Source organism: Saprolegnia diclina (assembly GCF_000281045.1).
Source record: "Saprolegnia diclina VS20 unplaced genomic scaffold supercont1.24, whole genome shotgun sequence".
NCBI classification, from domain to species: domain Eukaryota; phylum Oomycota; class Saprolegniomycetes; order Saprolegniales; family Saprolegniaceae; genus Saprolegnia; species Saprolegnia diclina.
The window spans coordinates 201,225-221,356 of NW_008246091.1; the positions used below are offsets into that span (position 1 = coordinate 201,225).

Sequence of the window (20,132 nt, forward strand, 5' to 3'; positions counted from 1 at the left end):
CTTATCGGTTCACGACTCGACGCAGCGCTACTACCACTGTCCCACTCACGAACCTGCCAGTGCTTCAAAGCCACCTACACTCTGGAACCGACATTCCCAAACCCACATTCCGAGCCGAGTGCAGGTGACCACTGCCAGATTGCCCTTCGACTCATTCTTATTTTGTCGACCTCCTCGAACAATGTATCCTGCACTCTCACCAACCGAGAAGACGCCCGTGATGGCGGTGCCGGTAGCCGCACCCGCACCGACGCCGGCCACCGTGCCCATGTATGGCGGGTACCAAGCTGCGCCGCCGCAGTACTATGCCGTGCCACCGCCGCCGTGCGACCACGAGGACAATGACAATGTCTTTTGGTATGCGCTCACCAGTCCACTGCGCCTCTTGACGTTCCAGCTCGTCTTCTTCCACCTCTTCAACCACGTCTTGGCGCTGCTGGCCTTTGTGCTCGTCATTTCGGTCGGGTCGCTCGGCGTCGGCCTCATTCCGCTCTGCTGCCTCGGCTTGCTCGTGCTGCAGTTCCTCCTGCATCTCGTCCGCGTCTTTGCCGAGTGCGACGTGTACCTCTACAACTGCGTGGCGCCAACAAAAGACCAGATCACAGTCAACTTTCAGGTGCCGCGCCGCGGACTCTACCACCGCAGCGGGTACCGCCTCTCGCCGTCGCTCTCGACGCTCTCGGCCGAGTCGATCCTCGCCGTCTTCTACTTTGTCGCCATCAAGCTCCCGCTCGCGCTCATGTTTAGCTTGACGCCGCTGATTTTGCTAGCGACGTCGATCGCGTGCATGGCCTTTCCGCTCTACTGGGACGACTCGTACGCCAACAACCAGCCAATGACGTTGACGTACACGCACCACCACCGCGTCCACACGCTGCACGCGAGCGTCGCTGGCATTCCGGTGGACGAGGCGCACAAGGTGCAGATCGCGCTCTTCGGCGTCGGTTTTCTCTACTTTAGCGTGCTCTGCCTCCACGGCTTTGGCGCGATCCTCCGGGGCACGACCAAGTTTTTCACGAGCGAGTTCTTCTCCACGACGGGCGTCGTCGCCCAAACGCAGCAGCCAACGTACTTTTACGCACCGAGCGCGCCCATGTATGCCCCGGTGTACGACGACCTGCCGTCGTCGGTCCAAGCGCCGTTGATGGTCGAGGTGCCCGACAACCGTCGCCGCCGCCAAGACACCTTTGCGCGCTACTGCACCAAGCTCGGCAACATGCTTTTGCTCGTGCTCCTGAGCCTCGTGAGCATGTCCTTCTCGATCGGTCTCTTCGTCGTCATCATTGTCGGCGTCAGCTGCGGCATCGGGTTCCTCCCGCTCGCCTGCGTTGGCCTCGTGGTTCTCAACTGCCTCATGGCGTGCGTCAAGCCACTCGCAACCCTGGACGAAGCTCTCTTTCGCCAGCGCCAGCAGCTCTACCAAGCGATCGTCAGCAACTAAGTCCCTATGGGTTGAAGCTGGTAGGAGCGCCATTTGACCCGAATCATCACCACCCGTTTGGAGTTTCTATTTTTCTTGAACATATTTTCCCACAACATGTGACTCGGGCTGGCTTTGGAAGCCAACCATTCACAAGTTGAAGCCGTCGCTTCCGCTTCAAGAATTCATGGGCCATTTTTCTTCCTCGTTTGGTGCAGTGCTTCTCCGATGGACGCTCGTGTGGACAGCCGCAGTAGCCCTATCAGGCTACTGGCGCCTATTTCGCGCGTGGTATCTGCGCATCGCGTTTAAACCACAAAAACATAGCGGCCGTTCGAAACGAGAGAGCCGTTTCGCGTGCGTACGACGTGTTTACCCATTTTTGAAACGGCGAAAAACGCATTTACCGTTCCGGCGCGTAGAAATGGGTGGACAGGTGGCGAGAAGGCCGGTTGCCCATCACGGGTGAGCACCACCTGCTGGTCACGCCCATCGTCCGAGCGCGAGCTTGAGGCTCTTTGTTCGCAAAGAGAAAGAGTCCAAGGGTCATCAAGCGCTGCCACGTGTATGCGTCACATGTCGGAGCCCTCGGGTGTCTCGTATGCATTCGCTCGGGGCTGGTCGCGTGGGCTGTCGGGGCCGCTTTGTTGGCGTCGACGCGCTGTGGCCAGCGCGGTAGCCAATCACGGGCGCGAATCGGGCCTGACGCGACGTGTGTCACGCCTGTCGGCAGCTGAGGCAACGCAGCGTCTGGTCGGACCTTCGTTTACAGCCGTTTCCATTGCATGCTGGATGTCATTTACCTTTTCACAGGATTATGACGACCGAGACGCTGCATCGCTTCGTCGAGCCGCGCCACTTTGCCGTCAAGGAGCTCGCGACGCACTGCACCGTGTGCGCGGTCGAGTACACCAACTGGCAGCGCAAGCACAATTGCGGAATGGTATCGCTTCATCGCTACCACGGTCCTGACGACAGGTCCGATAGTGCGGCGCAGTCGTCTGCGCCACGTGCATGGACGTGCGGGCCATTACGATGCCCAACAAGGGCGCGGCCAAGGTCGCAGTCTGCTTTGCCTGCACCGTGCGCTGTGAGCACAAGTACCACTGCGACACGAAACGCGCGGCCGGCGACGACGAAGAGCCCGCGACCGAGACGCCGGCCGAGTATACGTACGTACGCCGCCAACCGAGTGCATTTGCTCATGCGATACCGTAGCTACACGGCGTCGATGGCGCTCATGGACAAGCGCGAGTTCCTCCGCGTCGATGCGCTCTACCACTATTATAAGGGCTGCCCCGAGCACAACCATGAAAAGCCCGTGCTCACGATCGAGTGCATCGCGCCCGTCGACTCGTGGGTCCTCGACGTCCACCGGCACCAGTGCGTCGCCTGCACGCGCAAGTTTAGCACGCTCTTGCGAAAACACCACTGCCGCATCGTACGTCCACATCTACGTTCTTAGCGCTTCTATGGTCGACTACTAGTGCGGCGAAGTCGTGTGTAAGAACTGCATCCAGTTCAAAAGCGCACTCTCGACCGGCACGGACCGCGTCAACATCCAAGTGTGCAAACTCTGTTTTCTCAAGTACTATTTTGTCAACTAAGTTTCCGTTATCAATGTCTACCTGTGCTGCGTCCGATGCGAGTCTTCTCGAGAGCATCGTGGTTGGTGCGACGAGTGCGAATCATCACGCGGATGTAACAAAAGGAAGAGAAGCGCCTCTTGGCTGGCAAGGACACTCGAAACTTTACCTAACTTCAAGGATCGCCCGCACAAGATAGCGTATCCTTGGCGTCAACACGACGGAGCTTCCGTCTGCACATCACATGAACGGCGTTAAAGGTGTCGCTTTGCGCCATCTGGAAGAAACCAGCAACGTTGCTTCAAGCTTTGCATCGACCGACGCTCGTCAGCATCACAGCCAGTGGGACCAACGACATGACCATGCTCGCCAGCTTTGTAGCGTACACTAGGAACGCCCATAGTGACGACCCAACTCCAGTCGACGCTGTAACTCTAACTTCATTTGTCCGTGCGTACGCTCATGCCCATCATTATTTGTCGCGATTTCCCAAATTGCACTTTCTAGTTATCCGGAATAATCCGGATAAAACGACCCACGAGGCTGCCACGAGGCTGGAGAAGTTCCTTTGTTGCACGGTCTAGAGCTCTGTAATGCGAGAGTCTACAACCAGCGTATCACGAAGAGGGAATTATCGCATCGAACTCGGTCGAATGCTGCTGCGCGCATCGAAGGTGCCCGTCTGTCGCGCAGTGAAGGAGTCTTCCCTGGCAAGTGCGAAGAAGACATGAGCTGGCTGTTCAAGACGGTAGCTGCGCCATCGCGACCCGAGTAGGGCTCATGACGCTGTCTAGGACAGCGCCAAGCAGCTGCGAGAGGCCGCCAAGGCCGGCCAGGTTTCCATTGTGGCCACCTTGCTGCAGGCCGGTGCTGACCCGAATGCCTCCGATTGGGTGCGTGCTGCGCGTCGGGCTTCATCTTGATGCGGCGTAGGCGGGCGACGCCGCACTGCACATGGCCGCCGAGCGCGGCCAAACGCGCTGCATTGAGCTGCTTTTGCAAGCTGGCGCCGATGCCAACGCCGTCAACCTCGTATGGCCTCTTGCCTCCATCGTACGCGACACGATACGACGCTAGGCGCGGCGCACACCGCTGCACTACGCAGCACTGTACGGGCACGTGGCAGCAGCGACTGCGCTCCTACAAGGCCGGAGTGTCGTCGAGTACGCCTCGCTCTTTGGCCCCGCCGCGGACGCACCGCTCGAAGGCAACGCCGACCCGAACGCGGCCACGAGCGTACGCTGCTTTGGGCGTGCTTTATGCTCATACGTACGACGTGGCAGGACGGCGAGACGCCGCTGCATTGGGCGGCCCGGCACCCGTTCCCAAGTCTTGTGGCTTCTCTCTTGCAGTACAAGGCCAATGTGAATGCCCGCAACGCGGTACAGTGGCTCGTTTCGAGCTTGGACAACTTGTCGGTTCTAGAAAGGCCAGTCGTCGCTCGGTGTAGCCGTCAAGCGCGGCTACACGGACGTTGTGGTCATGCTTCTCGAGGCCAAGGCGAGCGTCCACGAAGCCAACCGCGTACGCTACGACGTTGCACGACAAAGTGTGGACATATTGTCTTAGGATGGGCGGACGCCACTGCATGTCGCCACGTATCACGGTTACACGATCCTCGTGCGTCTCCTTCTCGATGCGGGTGCCGACGTGGACGCGACGACCACCGTACGCTGATGGATGACGTCAATGGTTGGTCGCATTGCGTTCGTAGGCAGGCGACACGCCACTGCACCTGGCGGCGCGGTATGGCCACGACAGCATCATCGAAGTGCTGCTGGCATATCGCGCCAGCACGTATATATACAACCACGTATGCGTTGGTGACGCAGGCTCCGTCGATGCGACTGTCGTACGCTGTAGACGGGCAAGACGGCGCTCGCACTCGTCAAGGCCAACACGCAAGGCGCCTTGCTCCTCGAAGCGGCGATGGTTGCAGTGGCCAACGACGATGCCGACCGCCAGCAACTGCACGCGCAGCTGGTCTGCGCCGCGCGAGACGGTGACATGCAGGCAACCGCCAAGCTCTTGAAGGCGGGGGTGCGCCCCGACGACGCCGCCGTAGCGACGCAAGGTTGTCGTAGCTCTTCTGATTCAGTGGTCTAGAGTCCGACCACAGCGCTGCACTGGGCGGCGGCGAATGGCCATGCGCCGATCGTCGAGATGCTCTTGGAGGCCGGCGCCGACACGGACCCGGTGCAAGCCAGTGTACACTATGGCATCTCTTTAGTGCAAGATTTCAATGTATCAAGGGTAGGACCTGTGGACGCCGTTGATGCTGGCGGCTGCCCACGGCCACACGGCGGTCGTAGAGAGCCTACTGCGCCGCTACGCCAGCATTTTTCTGACGGATGCGGTGATCTTGAGCTCGCGTCGGCGGCTGCTAATGTGTAGTAAGTAGGAGGGCAACACGGCGCTCTTGATCGCAGCCACGCACGGCGCGACAGAGTGCGTTGAGCGCTTGCTGCAGGCGCAAGCAGACGTGTGCGCCACCAACGATGTACGTGTGATTTCAAAAACGTTCGAGCAACCGGTGGCGTAGGCGGGGGACACCGCGCTTCATGTGGCCGCTCGCTGTGGCCACAGCGACGTGGTCCGCGTTCTGCTCTCCGCGCACGCTCCGCTGCATGCCATCAACCACGCACGAGCTCGAGTACGTGGCAGTATCGTCTGACAAGTTAGCTGTGTAGGCCAAGGAGACGGCGCTGGTCCTGGCGCCTCGGAACAGCGACGCCCAAGCGATCTTGGCACCGCTGGTTCTGGCGCACGTTGGCCACGTAAGGACTCGCTTCTGCATCGATGGGGTGACGCGCGTGCGTAGCTCATCGAGGCGGTCAAGACGGGCGATGCGGCGACCGTGCGATCGTATCTGCTGGCCGGTCTGCCCGTGGATCTGCGTACCAAGGTACATCGAACCTCGTCGTCTGATCGCAAGACTGCACGTAGCGTGTGGCTAGGCCGGCCGAACGCTTTTGCTGCTGGCGATTGAGAAGGGCCAGACGGCCATCGTCGACGTCTTGGTGGCCGCAAAAGCACCGGTCAACCAACTCGGCACGGTACCTACCTCGTAACGCGACAACGTGCTTTGTGCTTATGACTTGCGCGTAGGATGGGACGTCGCCACTGAGCTTGGCCGCTGGTCTTGGCGATCATCGCGTCGTTGAGACCTTGCTGGTGGCGGGTGCGGACCCCAATACAACGCACCGCGTACCTTACGATGGACCCCTGCCCTACCCTAACCCGATGGTAGGAGGGCGGCGCGCTGCTTCTCGTGGCGGCGGTCGACGGACACGACGCGCTTGTGCAACTGCTTGCGACGCACGGTGCCAACGTCCATACGACCGACAGCGTACGCGCCTTCTTCTCTGCAGCCATGCAAAACGCTCTGTGTAGCACGGCCACACGGCCCTGTACGAGGCCGTGCGCCACCGCCATACGTCTGTCGCTCGCATTCTCTTGTCCCATGGCGCAGACCCGTGCGCTGCTACGAGTGAGGTGCGATGGCTCTGGTCTCAGTCAATGTGGTCGCTGACTCTACAGCTAGGACTTGGACTCGCCGCTCGTGCTGGCGATGCGGACGGGCCAGAGCGAGATGGCGGATGAGCTGTATCAGAGCGCGTACCAGCCGCCGATCGAGGTAGTCTCATCTTCCTCTGCGTGTGGTCTTGAGAGGACGTAGATGGATGCGTCGGACATTGTTGTGACCGAGCGCTTGCGGGCCGGCGGACAAGGGATCGTCGACCGCGGTCGCTACAAGGAGAAGCTGGATGTTGCCATCAAATCCATGCTCTCAGCGTCCTCGGTCTCGTCGCTTCACGATGAAATCACCGTCTTGAGCAAGTAGGAACGTCCTATTCGTGGTCGATGCTAACGTCTTGGGGTTAGGTGTACCTCGCCCTTCATCTTGCCGTTGCTTGGCTACGTCACGGACGGCGTCGCCCCGTCCATGATGGTGCTGCCGTATATGGACGGCGGCAACCTCCGCGAGTACCTTGATGGCGTCCGCGAAGAGCGACGGCCCGAGATCTACTCGGCCGTTGAAATTGCGTACGCGATCGCGTCGGCGCTCACGCATTTGCACGCAAAGTCGCTCCTGCACCGGGACTTGAAGTCGGACAATATTCTTTTGAGCCGGCAGCGGTTCGTGCAGGTCGCCGATCTCGGGTCGGCCCGCGACCACGCGACGGACACGACGATGACGCAAGCCGTCGGCACGCTGCTGTGGATCGCGCCCGAAGTGTTCAACGGCGGGCGCTACGCGTACTCGGCCGACGTATTTTCGTTTGGCGTCATTCTAACCGAGCTCGACACGCGTCAAAAGCCGTACTTTGACGCACCGCTGCACGGCTTTCAGCTCACAGATGCCATTCGCAGTGGCGACATTGTGCCGACGCTGAGCGCTTCGTGTCCGAGTTGGTACCGATCCCTCGCCCAAGCGTGTCTGCATCTCGACCCGAGCGCCCGGCCGTCCGCGACCGAGATCCAGAAGACGCTCGCGCAGCATTTGCCGCACGCCGATGTGCGTCATGCAACCCTGTGTGTGCTAGTCGACTCATGTTGGCATAGGCTCGTGCCGAGACGGCCGTGCGTGCTGCGTAGTGTCCATGTAGCTTGAACTGTGTACACAATGGCACCTGTGCTCCGACAGTCTCTCGGGCTACTAGTACCGTACTAGTACCCTGACTAGTACCTGCTTGGGCGGGCAAACGTGCTGGTAACAAAAACATGCTGCGTTGTGACGTGGCGTGTGCGGTGTAGAGACGCCCACGGTCGAGCTGCAGGAAAGCTCGATGCTCTGCCAGCTGCGGCGCTGGATGGACTTGCCGAGCTTGCCCGGACACTCAGCGCCACCAGGCGGTGTTTTCGAGGGTTAGGGTTTTGCGCCGGTCGCAAATTGCTGTCATTTCCAAAGCTGTATCGACGCCCGACAGCATGCCGTCGTCGTTTGTGTGGGACCGCGACGTCTCGAGCGGCGGCTTTGTCTATGGTGAGCGCTACACGCTCGACCCGGCGTCGCAGCACATTCCGTTGAACGATACGCAGACAGCGCTGCGCCCGCCACGCCCCATCGTCCCTACCAACTTCAAGACATTTCTCGGCCTGCCCTCGTACCGCGACGGCAACCGCTGCGGCTACACGCTCTTCACCGCCCTCTCGCGCGCGTCGCACCCCGAATCCCTTGTGCTTGGCGTTGTCGACCAAACGCGCGCCGGTGACGTCGCGTGCGTCGACGCCTACTGCCGCCTCGCCGCCGCGCACTGGCCCAACGACACGACGTGCCGGTACCGCGAGGCCATCCGCGTTGATGCGCGTGACGCGGCGGCGTCGACAGGTCCGATCGCGGCGCGCGTGCGCCTCCACGCGCTCATCCGCGACGAGACCTTTTGCCTGGTGACCGACGCGCACATGCAGTTTGTTTCGCACTGGGACGACGCGCTTTTGGCCGACTGGGCGCGCACCGAGAACGAGATGGCGGTCCTCTCCGTGTACCCACTCGGCTTTGAGTCGATTGGGCCGCAGCTGACGCCGCCAGTGACGCAGACGCGTCACATTTGCTACTTTGCCCACGCGACGCTGTCGACAATTCCCGACTTTGGCGCGATTTTGCTTGACAACTCGAGTTTGCCGCAGCTCGGGGCGTTCATCGGCGCGGGCTTTCAGTTTAGCAAGTGCCATGCACAGACTAGGGTGCCGCTGGACGCGCGTCTGCGCTTTGTCTTTCTGGGCGAAGAGCTTTTGCGCTCGATGCAGCTTTGGACGCACGGCTATGATATCTACTCGCCGTCGCGGCAGGGCCACGTGGTCTTCCATGACGAGTCGCGGCGCGGCAACAACGGCTCGTACGTTCGTTGGCTCTGTTCAAAATCGTCAGAGAAAGTTGGTAGATTTGATGACAACGGGGGCGACGCGCGCGATCGAGAGCGCGACTTGTCGATCAACCGCATGCGCCAGCAGCTGCACCTGCCCGTCCTCGGCGAGGCCGACGAGACGGATCTTGAGAGGTACTATCCAAAGGACACGGCTCGGTCTGTCGACGCCTACCTCGCGTTTGCGGGCATCTCGACCACGGATGTCGCCAAGGACCACTGGCCGTGCGACCAGCGCCACTGGGTTCCGTACACCCACCCCGAGCGGCTCCAAGCCTTCGTACCCGGCTACGACATGATGCGCAAGCCCTCCGTCTCCATGGAGAGCGACCACGAAGTGTCGCTGCGTCTTGTGGCTGGCGCGGCTGTGGCGGCGCTTGCGGTGGTTGGTGGCTACGTGCTGTGGCGTCGCCGCCAAAGCGTACCCTATACCCGATTGGCGGTCAAGAGTGACGACGAAGAGGCTACGCTCGATGCTATTTGAATGAGAGGATACTCGGATGCAATGCGTCCATGTTTCGAAAGACAATAGTGTACACGTCGACTAGAAACTATCGCGGAAGAGCTCAATGAATTCGTCGAGTTCCAAGCTCGCGTTTGCGTTCGAGTCGTACTGCTGAAAGATCTTGACAATGTCGGCCAGCTGCCACCGATCCGCGATGCTGCGCTCCGGGTGCTTGTCGTAGAAACGGCGCTCGTTGGCTTTGAACTCGCGGAGGAGCTCCATCGGCTCGATCGCGCCGCTGTTGTCAATGTCAAAGAGGTGGAAGAGGGCCGTGATATCGGCCAGCGCCTTGGGGCTCAGTTCGCGGAGCTTGGCTTTTTCATGGCGCTCGGCCGCCACCGCGACCCGCGCGAACTGGAGCATCTCGTCCTGGACGCGGTTCGTCGCTTTCGGGAACATGGCCTAGACAGCGTCATAGTGTCTTATTGTCGATCGACCATAAAACCTTGAGGAGCTCGGGCATGTCCAGCATGCCGTTGTGGTCCTTGTCGAGATCGCAGAAGACCCTATCCCTAAGTCAACTTTTGTGGTCCAACGCATCGGGGCGTACGTATTGAGGGCGTCGCGCCAGTCGTCGCCTTCGAGTTGCGACAACTTTTCCACAAACTCGCTGGTCTCAATGACGCCGCTGTTGTCGACATCGATGCGGACGAAGATTCGGCACACTTCGAGTACGTGGTCGCGCGGGTACGGGCCAAAGAGCGGCTGGTGCAAGATGCGACGATCGGCGTCGACTAAGTCTTTGACAGCGACCGACTTGTGCGATTTCTGTGGCTTGGGCGGACTGTTGTTGTTGGTGGTGGTGCTCGTGGCGACAGGAGGCAGCACGACATGGGTGACGCTACCAGCGCGTTGTCGGGGGGGACTCGCCTCTGGCTTTTTCGGGGATGTCATGGGTCGTGTCTCGGGCGGCCGGTCGGCGATCATAGCTTCGAAGCGAGCGAGAGTCTTCTCGGGACTTCCCACCACCGGGTTCGTTTTGGCGGCTGTCGAGGAGGGGCGGTCGTGAATGATACTGTCGAGACTCGGTGCACTGGCCGCCATTTTTTCGAGCCGGTGCGACGACGCCCGACGCGGCTTGAGAACTTTGGACACTAGTCAGTAGTGTTGTGCGTTCATTCGGTCACTGCTGAGAGACGTACGAGTAGGCGCAGACGCCGAGGCGGCGAGGGTCGGCACGTTGAGCCGGCGGGGCTTGGGCGTCGGCTTGCGAGGAATGTCAGGGCCGAGATGCTGGAGCACGAAGGCGGACGGCGCCGTGTCGATGGTTTCGAGGAGCAACTTTGGCTGCTTCTTGGCCGTTGGGTTACTAGAGTGCTAATGTAGTGGAAGAATCAAGTGTTTTCGCACCGCAAATTTCGGCTGTTTTCCGAAAACAAATGCCGGTAAATGAGTTTTTGGCGGTTGCGACTGTTGACGCTCCAGTTGTCCTTGTCGTCAAAGCTCATTTGAGACAGCTGGTTGGACGAGAGGCGAGGCAGCGTCGTCGAGAGCGACGAAAGCGTCTCGCGATGGTCGGACGCCAACGACTACCCAATGCGAGTCTACTTCCTTTCGCTTGATAGACGATACCTCGAGGATCGGCGGTCCCACGGGCGTGTGAATGTCGGACCGATCGGGTTTGGTGGTGGCCGCAGGTTGCTGCTTGAAAATACGGTCCATGCGCGCCTTGTACTTGACAGCTTCGGCTTCCCATGCCGTTTCCTAGTTGCCAAAGTTATAGAAAATATCTCTTCCGTAAATAAGACCCGAGCGATTTGAATGTCCGACTTCTTCCACGTGCTGTCGCCGTGCAGTTGGCCAAAGAGACGGTCCTTCTCGTTGTTGGACGACGCCAGAGACGCGGGGGCCAGCCCCTCGGGCTCGCATAGGTCCAGCGGCGATGGCGGAGTAAACGACGGCAAGCTCTGCACCCGCCCCAGCGTACTATGCCTATGGAAACTATAAGATCTTTGTCGGTATTGTACGAGATCGCAGTAGACGCACCGAGCACGACGCCCGCTTGCCAAATCGATTTTGCCCTACCCCCGATATCCACGTAGGGTTAGGTGTATACGAAAATGGAAAGTACAGCTTTGAGATCGTCCCAGAGTGCGGTGGCGTGGGCCCATTTTTGCGCTGCGACCTCGGTCGTGTTGAGGACGAGATCCCAATTTGCGCTGCCGAGGACACCGAGCAGTGTTCCGTCCAAGCTCCACACTTTGGTCGTCTTGTCGACTGCGCAGCTCAAGATACAAGCGACGGGCGACTCGACGAGCGTGACGCACTTGATGGCCAGTGTGTGCGCTTGCCACGCACTCGTCACGGGCGGCGCCGGCACGATTGGCGCCGACGTTGTTCGATCGATTGTCGAGGCCGCTACAGCGACAGTGGTATTTCGAGAGCTTGTAGCGAGGTGCTCCGTACTGCCATCGCCGTCCCGCTCGATGCGGCGCCGTGGGTTGTACGACTTGGACGTATGCGGCAAGAGGGACTCGTCAGCTGCAGCAATTTGGTACTGCCGCAGCACCTACAGAAGAAAATCAAATCCAATAAAACAAATATAGGATAAAGAGTATACGCACCGGGTAGAGGTCCCAGCAGCGAAGCATGCCGCTGTAGTCGCCAACGTAGACTAGCTGCCGGCCGCTCGTAATGCCTTCGGCGACCGTCTCGCCGCCAAACGGGTCGTACAGCGTCTCCAACGTTGCGACAGAGGCTGTCGGACTACAGTCCGCAAGTCGTCGTCGTCGTCATCCAACCAAATGACATCTTTGTACCTCAACGCGTCAATGGAGAACTGGCAGAGACGCGTGGGGTGAGCTGTCGGCCGCACCGAGTGGAGCACGAGCATGCCATTGTCGTAGCCGCTGAGCACGATCGGGTGCGGATCGAGAAAGGCCACCGCGTTGACCTCGACGCTGTGCTCGGCGTACGCTTGCTCCAGCAAAAAGTAGACGTAGTCCCAGATTTTGAGCGTGCCATCGGCGCTGCCCGTGGCGACAAGGCCGAGGTGGTACGAGTACGCCATGCACTTGATATCGGCGCGGTGAGCATGTGCGATGGAGCGCAGGAGCGGCTTGCTCGAGTCGTCGTCATAGAGACGAAGGGCGCGGTCCCAGGACGCTGTGAGCACGACCTCGTCTTCTTTGCAGTAGAGCATGCTCGAGACCTGGCCCAAGTGCCGCGGGAAGCTCTTGAGGAGCGCACCGTTGAGGTAGTTGAAGACGAGCACATCGCCGCCTAGTGTCGAGAGCACAAACTTGCGCTCGCGGGCGTCGAGCACCACGCGCGTAATGTCGCTGCGACAGAGCCCGCGAAAGACGTGCAGCAGCGTGCCCTTGTGCGCATCCCAAATGTGAACGTCTACAATCGTTAGGTTCAAGTAGACCAAAAGGAAACACTAGAAAATGAACCGCGGTCGGTCGTTGTGAGGAGCGTCAGCGTGGTCGAGTTCAGAAGGACGGCGCTGGATGCATAGTGCTTGGGCTTGAGCCGGACACGCTGAATCCACTTCAAATGAAATCCGGACGCGAGGATCGTCGCGCCGTTCGTAAACAGCGTAAAGGCGTTGGGCTTCCACGGGTACCTAGCCACCGTCTTAGATCGAATAGATAGATGGATAGATGGATGGATAGATCGAATAGACAGATAGATCGACGTACTGGTCGTTGCCAAAGCGGAAAGTCTGGAGACACCGGTCGTTGTCGTCCATGGACACGAGGTTGGTCATGTTCCACCACTTGAAATAGCCTAAAATATCAAAGTATCAAGAGGAAGCAGCCAGTTGGAAAACCTTCGTCGTCGAGGCTGATGGCTTGTCCGAGGTGCGGGATCATCTCAATGCATATGATTGGCGACGCATGGCCCGAGAGCCGAAAGATGGGCGCGATGCTCAGCCCCGAGACGTCCCATCCAAGCATGTCCCGCTCAAACCCTATTCACATGATCCAAACTCAATCTCAAAAACCCAAAACAAAAAACAGTGGAGCACTACCCGTGCTCACAAACACCGTGTCCGAGTGCTTGACGAGCTTTCGGACGCCGCGCTTATGGCCGCGCCGCGTGCTCTTGCACTCCAAGCTCGACGGGTCCCAAATCTTGATGAGCGAGTCCATGCCGCAGGACACGAGCGTCTCGTCGTTGACGAGCAGGAGATCTTGCACCATGTCCTTGTGCGAGCGCAGAACGTTCGTGCACACGGCGCTGCACGATTTTTTCGTCTTGGCAATCACCTATAAGATCCCAGATTATCAAGGTATCAAGGAAGCTAGCACGTCGTACGCGCCAGACGAGAATCGCATCGTCGGTGGCGAGCGAAAAGAGGCGGGACGCTGTCGGCGCCCACTCGAGGACCCGCTGCGGGTGCTCGGTGCTCGCAACGTACACGGGCGCCGGCGACTCGGTCGTAAAGAGCGCGTTGGGCTGCCAAAACGTGAGTTTCAAATCGCCGGCTGCGATCACGAGTATGTCCAAGCTGCCGAGGTACTTGATGACCTACGCTACCGAGTATCGATTGTCTGAGAGATCGAGGACATGCGAGGACCTGCACGGGGCTCCGCTCGGAGCGCACTTGGTCTTGGTCTTTGCGGTAGCCGTGCTGGTAGCAGAGCGGGTGCACTTCGTGCAAGAGGGGCAATGCGAACATTGGCGTCGTCGGGTCACTTGACGCTCGAGTCGGCTCGTGCTCGGCCGCGCCGCTTTCGATGGCCAGAATCGCCGATGGATCAAACACCTAGTCGACTAAGCATCGACTAAGCAGTTGTCAAGTACCTGGATCACGGGGCGCGTGCTGTCAAAGGCAAAGATGCGCTTGAGCTCGGGGATGTACTGCACGTTGCGCGGCTGGCGGCTGAGCTCGTCCAGATACAACGTGTTTTCTTCGTAGCGCCAGTCGCGCCACGCAAGCTCGTCGACGGACGCGCGCATGCCGACGTCAATGAGCGCGCTCGTAAAGTCGTCCCAGAGCATTTTGCCGTGGCGAAGAATCGCAATCTCGCGGAAGAGCTCGATGAGCTCGTACACCAAAGACACCACCGTGGCTTCGCTCCACTCGAGCTTCTCGAGGAGGATGCTGACAAAGCTGCCAAGGTCGACGCCGCCCTCGTGCGCGTCAAAGGCTTCCTTGAGCTCGCTCAGGTCCTCGACGCGCAGCCGCATCATCATGTCAAGGCACGAGTTGGCCTTGGCCATCGCTACGGTGGTGTCGTTTCACGTTTGGACCCCGGGGCACAATTATTTTGGTCTCAAAATTGTGACGAGTTTGTCGAGGTAGACAACAGTACTGGGTTGAAACGCGGGCTTGTCGACATGGATGTTACAAGTGTAGCAGGATGCATATGGCACCTTGCGCCGGTGTGCATTGACCGGGGCACGGAACAGGACTGCTCAACCTGCGCTGGTCCTGATGCCCGGCGAGTGGAGTGCCAACGTGGTATCGCGGGAGATCATGGACTTGCCAAAGGGACCTCGCTTTTCGACTTCGCTTTCGGCGTCGTCTAGTTGACCCATCTATTTGAAGCGCTCCTTGGGTGAAGAGGAACTGCGCGTGCCCCGGGGCACTTGTACGAAACGGCGTAAAAAGCCTGCCATGGAGGCGCCGCATAAGGCGCAGTCCGAGCTCTCGACGTCGCGCCTGGCAGCAAGGACGCTATCGCTCGTCAAAGTACCTTCTTTGACTCCTTCCCAAGCTAGAATGGACGATATTAGGAGTCGGACGAGCGCGGGCCAAGCCTCACCAAGACCGCTGACGTCATGACACCGCGTCCGCGCCGCGTCATTGCATCGGCCGGCTCCACGCGCCAAAAAACCTCGTACGACAACTTGTCCACACTTTGCGTCAACAAGGTGTTTCTTAGGAAACAACCGGCCACCACGAAAGCTCACTTTTTCGCCAAGCTCCAAAAGCGCAAGGAGCTGCTGCACCAGGAGGCGCCACGTACAACTGCTTGTTGTATGGACTGTGTACAATGTGACGTAGCCGACGTTCGCCCGACGACGCGCAGGCCGTACGTGGCGTCCCAGCAAGGCCCGGCGCCAATCGCTCCATTTGTCAAGGCACCTCTGGTCCACGACGTTGGGTCCACCGTCGACACGCGGGGCCACGCCGCGATCATGAACTGGCTCGACGAATTTCCCCGCGAAGAACGCGACTTTTTGTCGCCGACTAACTTTTTCGATCTCAAAGCGTCGCAAGCGCGGCGCCTCACGGAGAGCTGGCCGGCGCCGCAGCGACTCCGCATCGCTGTCGCCTATACGGCGCTCACGTCGCTAGCCGCTCGCCACGCCCCGATTCCCCCGCGCTTCCTCGCGCAGTGTCTCGAGTACGATTGCATTGTGAAAATTCGACTTTTGCATTCACCGTTTTTGGTATAGAGATCTCGCGCCGGCCATATATGCCAATGCCGCCGACTTTAACGATGCGCAAGACGCGATTGATGAAAACCCCTTTCTGTTTTACTACCAACAGGCGACGCTGCAGCACGACGTAGGACATGGAATGTGCACACTATGTCTGATGTATACGCCTAGCTCGTTCAAGCCAAGATACGCGAAGTTGAGAGGCTTCACGAACGCATCGCCGAACTCAGCGACCAACTGGGCGACTATCAATTTAAACAGAAGCGCAGCATGTCCCACCAAGTCGTCGGCCGCTTCAAAACGAGCATGAACCTCTTCAAGACGAACCTCGTCACGCCTCAAGCAACCGTGTCGACGGTGGCCGAGCATCGACCCGACGAGGTATCTTATCTCATGGTGTCAGCGCTAAACCTGCTGCACCAGAGATTACCGACCGAGACGGAGATCTGCGCCTACTTTAGTCTCATGTCCCCCGAAGCGCTCTCGTCCATGCTCCACCGACTGTTTCAAGACCCCAACATGCCGTCGCTGACCCAAACGCTGGCCCACCTCGTCGACGAGTTGGAACCAGGTGCGTCGCTTATTTCGAAGCCGACAAAGAGGAGATCACATCTGCGTAGACCAGCGTCAGACGTTCTACCATGCGTACCAGAAAGGCATGTCGGCCGACGAACTCTACAACTTTATCGTACGCGAGCAGTGCCGATGTGGGTGTTTTTAGACATATCACTAGGCCAACGAAATCAACCAGCACAACCAATACCTCCGCGACGCCACCATGCGCTTGACCAAGAAGACGTCGACCGCGCTCTTGTCCGAGTTTGTCCTCGCGCTGCAAAAACATCTGCTTCTCCACGACAAGACTGTGCCACCATTGGCCGAAGGCGCCACGTAGACCGCAAACAGATGTTTCCAAAATCATGTGTTTTGTGTAGACTGACGGCATTGGAAGCGTTCATTCTCGTGCACGTCGAGTCGTTCATGGCCCGTCTCACAGCGCTGCGCCACGACGTCGGCGAGACGTCGTTGGTGGAGATCATTCCGCGCCATGTCCAGATTCGCACCGATGTGGCCAAGCTGCTGGAATTCCTCATCACGCTCGAAGGCGGGGACCCGTCGTCGCTTCTCGAGGGCCTCGACGACGACACGTTTGATGACGGCAACAACGGCCCCACGGGCGATGACGACGACGACGACGAAGATGAAGACGACTTGGACGAGCTCAAACCAGCCAAAAAAACGCGCCGGAAAGCCAAGAAGCGGCGGAGCACGGTCCTCTCGCGCCTCAAGTCGCGAACGATGCCGCTCTACGACGTGTGCACGACCATCTCGGCCTTGGTGTGCGAAAAACTCATGCAAGACGCCAACGACAAGTCGCTCCAGCTGCAGCCGCTCAAGGTCTTTACGCGGCAGTACTTTATCCGGGTCTACGGCCTCAAGTCGCTCGCGCTCTCGCACATTGCTTCGTTTCGAACCGCGCTCCAAGTGCACTGCAAGGTCCTCTTTGCATCGATTTCCACGTCCCTTAACCACATTTCTATGCAGGAAAACCCGCGCGTCGGTCTCTTTTACTGGTTTCTCGGCCTCGACGACGCGCGCGCCATGAGCGCAGAGCTCGGATTTGCGTTTTTCAAGTCGCTCATCAAGCACGTCATTTTCACCATGACCAAGGTCAAGAGCGCGAGCATGAACCAGATCGAGTCGACGCCCATCACAACGCTCGAGTCGCTCATGTACGCGTGGAACGACCTCATCGGAGACGGCTACTCGAGTAAAGATTTGATGAGTGGCAAAGAGGCGCCGACCGGCACGTTCCGGGACAAAAAACGCATGATTCCCGTACCAAAAGCGCTCGAAGTGTGCAAAATCGCCTTCAACGAGGTGATGGAGAAGGACAGTGCGGTGCTTGCCGCGATCGACGACGTCCGCTGTGCGGGGACACCTGCCTTGCCGATGGAAGACTTTTTGATGCAGCTCATGGACGCGTGGGCCGAGGCCCTCGAGCGGCTCGTCGTGGAGCTCCGGCTCAAGTTTAAAGATGCCGACAAGAACGGCGACGGGACCATGGACTTTGAAGAGTTCTTTGCCTTCCTCGTTTGTGCGAAAATGCTCGACACGACCAAACTCGAAGTGCAAACTCGGTTGATTCTAGGCTGATAGATTGATACTTTTGCGCGTAGGACGCTCGCCGCGGCACGCAGCGCGACGGCGCGTCGGCGACGGCCATGGCCGACATGCGCCACACCAACGCCGTGCGACGCAAGGCGATTGCGATTTACGACAGCCTCGCAAACGACCACAACATCATTGACGAGACCCATTTTGTGTCGTATATGCTCACCCAGCTCCTCAAACCCACGGGCCGCAAATCAGACGACGAGAGCACCAAGCCCGAGATGGTGCGAAGCAGCGACGAGAAGGAGAGTGCGTCCAGCCCACCGCGGCGCCAGGATGAAGGGCGATCCTCTCGAACGAGCGACGGGCGAGAGTCGCCACCTCGCCGCTCGTCACGGGCGCCTGCGAGCGAGCAAGACGACATGGGCGAAGAAACCTCGGACGCGTAGTTTATTTTAAAGTGAGTACACAATTGTCTGCAACCAAGTATCAATGTGTCAGAGGAGCGAATGGTTTAGCAAGGGACTGTATTAGCTATGCTTCGTCGCTGCGGCGGCGCTTGTGGGGTCGGGACGTACTCAAGTCGCCAAGTTCATTCGTCGTCAACGCTACGAGCAATGTGTCGAGCGTCGCGACGCACGTAACGTCCTGCGCTTGGTCGAGGTGACGTCGTTCTCGAACGTTTCGTCCATGATGGTGGTCGCGTCATCGACCAGAAAGGTTGTTAGGATCTCGGCCGTTACTGGCGCGACCGGCGCCTCTGTGACGAGCCGCGAGATGGTCATGATGGCGCGGTACGAACTCAAAATCCGCATCTTGGCCAAGAAGGTCTCGTCGCAGCGGCCAAGGCGGTTCATGAGGAGACTGTAGCCGCCCGTCGCACTGTCCCACTCAACGAGGTCGTCCAGGTCGTACCGGTCGATGAGGTATACGATGGCATCCAGGTACGGTCGTTGGGTCATTCCAGGCTGCACCTCAAGCGCCTGGAGCAGGAGCAGCGGGACGTGTTCGAGCTGCCAATCGAGATCGGTGTGCAGCGTGTACGAGCCTCGGCAGCGGTGGTAGAGAAAACTGTCGACGACTGAGATAAGCGCCGGCGGCAGTCGGTGGCCGAGATACTGGTTGTCCGCGTCGAGCGACGCGACGTCGTCAAGGTACCACTCGATGACCAGAATGTTCTCGTCGATCGAGCTCATGGGTCATCCGTGCTCGTGGGCCAAGACCACGTGCCAGCACAGCTTGATAAACTCGCAAGCAAACGGCGCACACGCCCGCGCCGACCGCCCCAGCGAGGCTCACCAAGAGCGAGGCCGTCCAGCGCATGCTTCGCTTGGCCCAGCGCTGCAGTAGCCGGCGCATGGCGGACGCTAGCGCTGGCTAGCCGAACGCGGTCAAGCATTTTTGGACCATGCGCGCGGCCGTCTCGAGCGGAAGATATGCAGAGAGCGCGTCGCCGAGGAAGAGATCTGCGAGCGCCACGTCACGACTCGCGACCAACGCAAGGTCTCGTGGTCGAGGGGAAGATGGCTGATTTCGTCATTGACTTCGCGCGTCTCTTGGACCAGATAGACTTTGGACATGCTCTGGTACACATGGTACCACGGGCGAGGTCGGACGCACTGGGAAGGCCGAGGCGCGTGGGCGTCGAGCATCGCGTTGGCGAGAAGCGGAAGCGCCACGTCGATGCCGACAACCCCGCCTTGGGCCAAAAAAATGGCGTGCGGCGCGCGCGGCCACGTCACGCGGAACCTCGCACGATGGATGCATGACGCACGCAGCCACAACGTTGCGGTGGTCGTAGACTTCTTCTTTAAACGTGACGAGCGCCACGTCATAGTCCTCTGTCGCGACAAGGACGTCGACGAACGCAGCCTCTGCCGGCGCCAAAGCCTCGAATACGAGCGACGAGATCTGTACAGGTCGAGCGATGCGCTCGTAGAGCGGCTGCGATCTCCTTGAATGCTGCAATGCTCTGCAAGCGCGTCACGGGCTGGATCAACGTGCCGACGTCGTCGAGGTCCATGCCGAACGATCGGTGGACGAGCGTGACGCGGCAGCCCGACGTGATGCGCGCCGACATCATCGTCCGCGTACGTGGCTCGCGCGGCGTCAACAGCACAGTTGTCGTACGGCCGTCGAACGCGATCGTGAGCTCGCGCCGCTGTACGCACTGGGCAAGACGAGTAGAAGCGAGCCAATGCTATGAGAACCATACTCGGCAAACGCGTCGCCAAAGCGGTCGACGGCCAATGGCATGAGCGGGTCGGTGGAGCCCTCGGAGTCGATGCACAGGTGCGTCG

At 59.5% G+C, this 20,132-nt stretch overlaps 8 protein-coding genes across 8 annotated transcripts; 5 read left to right on the top strand and 3 right to left on the bottom strand.

Annotated features, from left to right (window-relative positions):
- The first annotated feature begins 118 nt into the window (after nt 1–118).
- On the top strand, nt 119–1,549 carry SDRG_08069 (hypothetical protein). The gene has a single exon (XM_008613936.1). It carries the CDS (start codon nt 182–184, stop codon nt 1,439–1,441), a length of 1,260 nt encoding a protein of 419 aa, XP_008612158.1. The 5' UTR covers nt 119–181; the 3' UTR covers nt 1,442–1,549.
- A 654-nt stretch (nt 1,550–2,203) lies between these two features.
- SDRG_08070 (hypothetical protein) lies at nt 2,204–3,063 on the top strand. The gene is made up of 4 exons (XM_008613937.1): nt 2,204–2,363; nt 2,408–2,592; nt 2,639–2,861; nt 2,908–3,063. The coding sequence occupies exons 1-4, from the start codon at nt 2,238–2,240 to the stop codon at nt 3,025–3,027; spliced, it is 654 nt and encodes a 217-aa protein (XP_008612159.1). The 5' UTR covers nt 2,204–2,237; the 3' UTR covers nt 3,028–3,063.
- A 608-nt stretch (nt 3,064–3,671) lies between these two features.
- On the top strand, nt 3,672–7,676 carry SDRG_08071 (TKL protein kinase). Its single transcript, XM_008613938.1, has 22 exons — nt 3,672–3,754; nt 3,801–3,899; nt 3,940–4,038; nt 4,290–4,400; nt 4,441–4,530; nt 4,576–4,674; nt 4,721–4,819; nt 4,870–5,067; nt 5,113–5,214; nt 5,264–5,362; nt 5,408–5,506; nt 5,549–5,659; nt 5,697–5,783; nt 5,828–5,911; nt 5,964–6,062; nt 6,115–6,213; nt 6,257–6,355; nt 6,400–6,501; nt 6,551–6,643; nt 6,686–6,846; nt 6,892–7,525; nt 7,573–7,676. The coding sequence occupies exons 1-22, from the start codon at nt 3,734–3,736 to the stop codon at nt 7,603–7,605; spliced, it is 2,718 nt and encodes a 905-aa protein (XP_008612160.1). The 5' UTR covers nt 3,672–3,733; the 3' UTR covers nt 7,606–7,676.
- A 147-nt stretch (nt 7,677–7,823) lies between these two features.
- On the top strand, nt 7,824–9,479 carry SDRG_08072 (hypothetical protein). Its single transcript, XM_008613939.1, has 2 exons — nt 7,824–8,846; nt 8,892–9,479. The coding sequence occupies exons 1-2, from the start codon at nt 7,939–7,941 to the stop codon at nt 9,355–9,357; spliced, it is 1,374 nt and encodes a 457-aa protein (XP_008612161.1). The 5' UTR covers nt 7,824–7,938; the 3' UTR covers nt 9,358–9,479.
- SDRG_08073 (hypothetical protein) lies at nt 9,369–14,568 on the bottom strand. The gene is made up of 19 exons (XM_008613940.1): nt 14,131–14,568; nt 13,904–14,092; nt 13,642–13,854; nt 13,355–13,592; nt 13,154–13,294; nt 13,023–13,110; nt 12,774–12,946; nt 12,138–12,723; nt 11,943–12,084; nt 11,785–11,887; nt 11,450–11,736; nt 11,365–11,399; nt 11,127–11,310; nt 10,951–11,082; nt 10,729–10,907; nt 10,521–10,687; nt 9,929–10,472; nt 9,824–9,884; nt 9,369–9,780 (listed from the first exon to the last, which is right to left on the bottom strand). The coding sequence occupies exons 1-19, from the start codon at nt 14,548–14,550 to the stop codon at nt 9,418–9,420; spliced, it is 4,245 nt and encodes a 1,414-aa protein (XP_008612162.1). The 5' UTR covers nt 14,551–14,568; the 3' UTR covers nt 9,369–9,417.
- A 369-nt stretch (nt 14,569–14,937) lies between these two features.
- SDRG_08074 (hypothetical protein) lies at nt 14,938–18,318 on the top strand. Its single transcript, XM_008613941.1, has 11 exons — nt 14,938–15,022; nt 15,067–15,170; nt 15,216–15,295; nt 15,338–15,680; nt 15,733–15,844; nt 15,889–16,098; nt 16,141–16,288; nt 16,338–16,405; nt 16,451–16,608; nt 16,653–17,847; nt 17,898–18,318. Exons 1-11 carry the CDS (start codon nt 14,948–14,950, stop codon nt 18,279–18,281), a joined length of 2,877 nt encoding a protein of 958 aa, XP_008612163.1. The 5' UTR covers nt 14,938–14,947; the 3' UTR covers nt 18,282–18,318.
- Nucleotides 18,319–18,440: 122 nt separating this feature from the next.
- On the bottom strand, nt 18,441–19,028 carry SDRG_08075 (hypothetical protein; the record flags this gene model as incomplete). Its single annotated transcript, XM_008613942.1, has 1 exon — nt 18,441–19,028. The coding sequence occupies one exon, from the start codon at nt 19,026–19,028 to the stop codon at nt 18,441–18,443; it is 588 nt and encodes a 195-aa protein (XP_008612164.1).
- A 181-nt stretch (nt 19,029–19,209) lies between these two features.
- SDRG_08076 (hypothetical protein) lies at nt 19,210–19,915 on the bottom strand (the record flags this gene model as incomplete). The annotated part of the gene is made up of 4 exons (XM_008613943.1): nt 19,210–19,298; nt 19,331–19,581; nt 19,607–19,776; nt 19,820–19,915. The coding sequence occupies 4 exons, from the start codon at nt 19,913–19,915 to the stop codon at nt 19,210–19,212; spliced, it is 606 nt and encodes a 201-aa protein (XP_008612165.1).
- Nucleotides 19,916–20,132: the final 217 nt, after the last annotated feature.

Excerpts from the sequence above, each read along its gene's own strand:
- SDRG_08071 (XM_008613938.1), top strand. The coding sequence starts at position 3,734 with ATGAGCTGGCTGTTCAAGACG. Across the intron at positions 5,912-5,963 it reads CCGTGGATCTGCGTACCAAG|GCCGGCCGAACGCTTTTGCT; the intron begins GTACATCGAACC and ends GCGTGTGGCTAG. Across the intron at positions 6,214-6,256 it reads ACCCCAATACAACGCACCGC|GAGGGCGGCGCGCTGCTTCT; the intron begins GTACCTTACGAT and ends ACCCGATGGTAG.
- SDRG_08069 (XM_008613936.1), top strand. The coding sequence starts at position 182 with ATGTATCCTGCACTCTCACCAACCGAGAAGACGCCCGTGATGGCGGTG.
- SDRG_08074 (XM_008613941.1), top strand. The coding sequence starts at position 14,948 with ATGGAGGCGCCGCATAAGGCGCAGTCCGAGCTCTCGACGTCGCGCCTG. Across the intron at positions 15,023-15,066 it reads GGACGCTATCGCTCGTCAAA|GAGTCGGACGAGCGCGGGCC; the intron begins GTACCTTCTTTG and ends GGACGATATTAG. Across the intron at positions 16,609-16,652 it reads CCATTGGCCGAAGGCGCCAC|ACTGACGGCATTGGAAGCGT; the intron begins GTAGACCGCAAA and ends TGTTTTGTGTAG.
- SDRG_08070 (XM_008613937.1), top strand. The coding sequence starts at position 2,238 with ATGACGACCGAGACGCTGCATCGCTTCGTCGAGCCGCGCCACTTTGCC. Across the intron at positions 2,364-2,407 it reads GCAAGCACAATTGCGGAATG|TGCGGCGCAGTCGTCTGCGC; the intron begins GTATCGCTTCAT and ends CAGGTCCGATAG. Across the intron at positions 2,862-2,907 it reads GAAAACACCACTGCCGCATC|TGCGGCGAAGTCGTGTGTAA; the intron begins GTACGTCCACAT and ends GTCGACTACTAG.
- SDRG_08072 (XM_008613939.1), top strand. The coding sequence starts at position 7,939 with ATGCCGTCGTCGTTTGTGTGGGACCGCGACGTCTCGAGCGGCGGCTTT. Across the intron at positions 8,847-8,891 it reads CGGCGCGGCAACAACGGCTC|ATTTGATGACAACGGGGGCG; the intron begins GTACGTTCGTTG and ends GAAAGTTGGTAG.
- SDRG_08073 (XM_008613940.1), bottom strand. The coding sequence starts at position 14,550 with ATGGCCAAGGCCAACTCGTGCCTTGACATGATGATGCGGCTGCGCGTC. Across the intron at positions 13,855-13,903 it reads CCGAGCGGAGCCCCGTGCAG|GTCATCAAGTACCTCGGCAG; the intron begins GTCCTCGCATGT and ends TCGGTAGCGTAG. Across the intron at positions 10,688-10,728 it reads GAAAACAGCCGAAATTTGCG|TAACCCAACGGCCAAGAAGC; the intron begins GTGCGAAAACAC and ends TTAGCACTCTAG.